This window comes from Frankliniella occidentalis, unplaced genomic scaffold (assembly GCF_000697945.3).
Source record: "Frankliniella occidentalis isolate FOCC.00 unplaced genomic scaffold, Focc_3.1 Scaffold20, whole genome shotgun sequence".
NCBI lineage: Eukaryota > Metazoa > Arthropoda > Insecta > Thysanoptera > Thripidae > Frankliniella > Frankliniella occidentalis.
Window position 1 is genome coordinate 2,394,756 of NW_026267150.1, and position 1,864 is coordinate 2,396,619.

A 1,864-nucleotide genomic window follows, 5' to 3' on the forward strand; every position below is an offset into this window, starting at 1 on the left:
CCCCGCCTCGCCCCGCCCCACGTCTAGCGGCTGACGTACACCGCCCTTCGGTCCCGGGCCGGCGGGCGCCACCGCTCGCCTCTACTCGATAGAGGACGTGACACTCGTCGCACTTTATTAAAACAATCTGCTTAAGCCTCGTCACGGCAGTGCCTAATAAAGCTCACGGGTACGTATGGTGGGACACAACTTGTTTTCATCCCGCAAAGTAAATCGAAAGGACAATATGATTCAGGACTCCCACTTAGACTTTTGAATAGGACCAGTTGCGATAAAATGGGTGTGTCCGTGCTATCTATCACGTCATTTTCTGATTAACAACGCGTCGATCGATTTGTTGCCAGCGGTTGTTTTCGGTGGCAACACCTTCGAGGGTCGAGCAGGGTAGTCTTTATCAGTGGCGTGTGCCAAGCAAACTGTATACAAATAAGCACGGAAGCGCGGCCTCCGCGCCGATTTTTATTGCGTGGATGGTCCAGAATTTCGGCCGCGCTCGGCGACTGCAGAAATGTTCCCGGAGCATAAAGTTCCAGTTATCTTCTTCTTCTTTTTGTCCTCCGCGTCGGGCGGGACCTCGCGTGCGACGCCCGCTGCTTGTCCGAAGGGAAAACTACTCAAGATCTTGTGTACCTACGGAGTTACCTCGGATTGGATTACACGGATTACCGCATGGGAGCCTATGTGTCAACCCGGATTACTCCCGAATGACTCCCAGATTACTCCCAGATCAACAAGGCCGGATTAGCGGATCGCTACTGCCGCAGCAGCCGCACTATGGCGGCCAGCTTGGCCCGAGGCTTGGCCAGCTCCAGAGCGCCGCACCGGGGCCATCCTCCCGCTCCAGCCAGGCGCCAGCCAGGCTCCAGCCACGGCCAAGTTCACGGATGGAGTGACCGGAGTGTGCGTGGAGGAGCGCAGAAACCTGTTCCCGAGAGTCGTCCCGTCCGGCGAGTACCCCGAGCAGTGCCGCGTGCGATTATTGCGAGCTACACTGCCAATAGTCGGCTCGGCCCACCACGTGCTCGGGAGGCCCGGCCGGCGCTGCCAGGGATATCAGCCGAGAGCAGGGACTTTTCAAAGAACGACGGGAGCGATGGGCTTGAAAGGGAAGTCAACTTATCCCTGCATGTCGGTACAGCCGTTTTAATGGGCGACGTTCTGGGGACCTCACAACTGTCGACCTCACTGGCTGAGCATTATTCCCCGTTCCCCCCTCCTGTGTGTCCCGCCCGGACAGGTAGGTCTGTTCGTTGTGTCTTTCTGCTGAGCATACTCACACCTATCAGGAGGCATGCCCCGCCCCGCCCTGCCCCGCCCCGCCCCGCCCGCTTGCGCTCGGCCCGCTTATACGGTGGCCGAGAGGAGCGGGCCGGCCTCACTCCGGCACAGAGCATCGCAGCGTGCAGAGGCCTGTCCGTGTCCACCTGGACCAGGAGCTCGCACGGGGATGCTGGTGGCGAAGTGAAGGTGCCAAGAGTACTTTGCGGGGGTGTGTGCGTGTAGGCTCCGGTGAGAAAGTGAAATAGTGATCTTTCGCGAAGGAGGTTCAAATCTCACCACATAGCATCCCGAAAAAGGGAAGTACCCGCGGTAACCATGGTCAAGAAAGTGTTTCGGATGTTTAGCGCCTCGTTCAGCATCAACGACAGCGGTGAGTGCCTCATTGGTTGAAAGCCTAAAGTTACTTTTGGGTGATGCACATTTAAGGGCCCATTTATTTAGTACAACTGATTTGTGAGATAACTCAATGCACCGTTCATTCAAGGACAACGAGGTAAAAGTAGTCTCGGAGCACGTATAGTGGCGAGCTCCGCGCGGTACTGGTGTAGCTGATTGGTCGAAATTCCTGCCCCCCCCTTCCCCC

The 1,864-nt window shown here is 57.3% G+C and overlaps 1 protein-coding gene across 1 annotated transcript in view; it reads left to right on the forward strand.

Annotated features, from left to right (window-relative positions):
- Positions 1-1,358: 1,358 nt before the first annotated feature.
- Positions 1,359-1,864, forward strand: part of LOC113205911 (synaptic vesicle glycoprotein 2B) — a gene marked incomplete in the record, with an annotated part of 7,821 nt that continues 7,315 nt past the window's right edge. Inside the window, 1 exon segment of the mRNA XM_052264633.1 lies at positions 1,359-1,648. Coding sequence (XP_052120593.1) covers positions 1,597-1,648 — 52 coding nt within the window.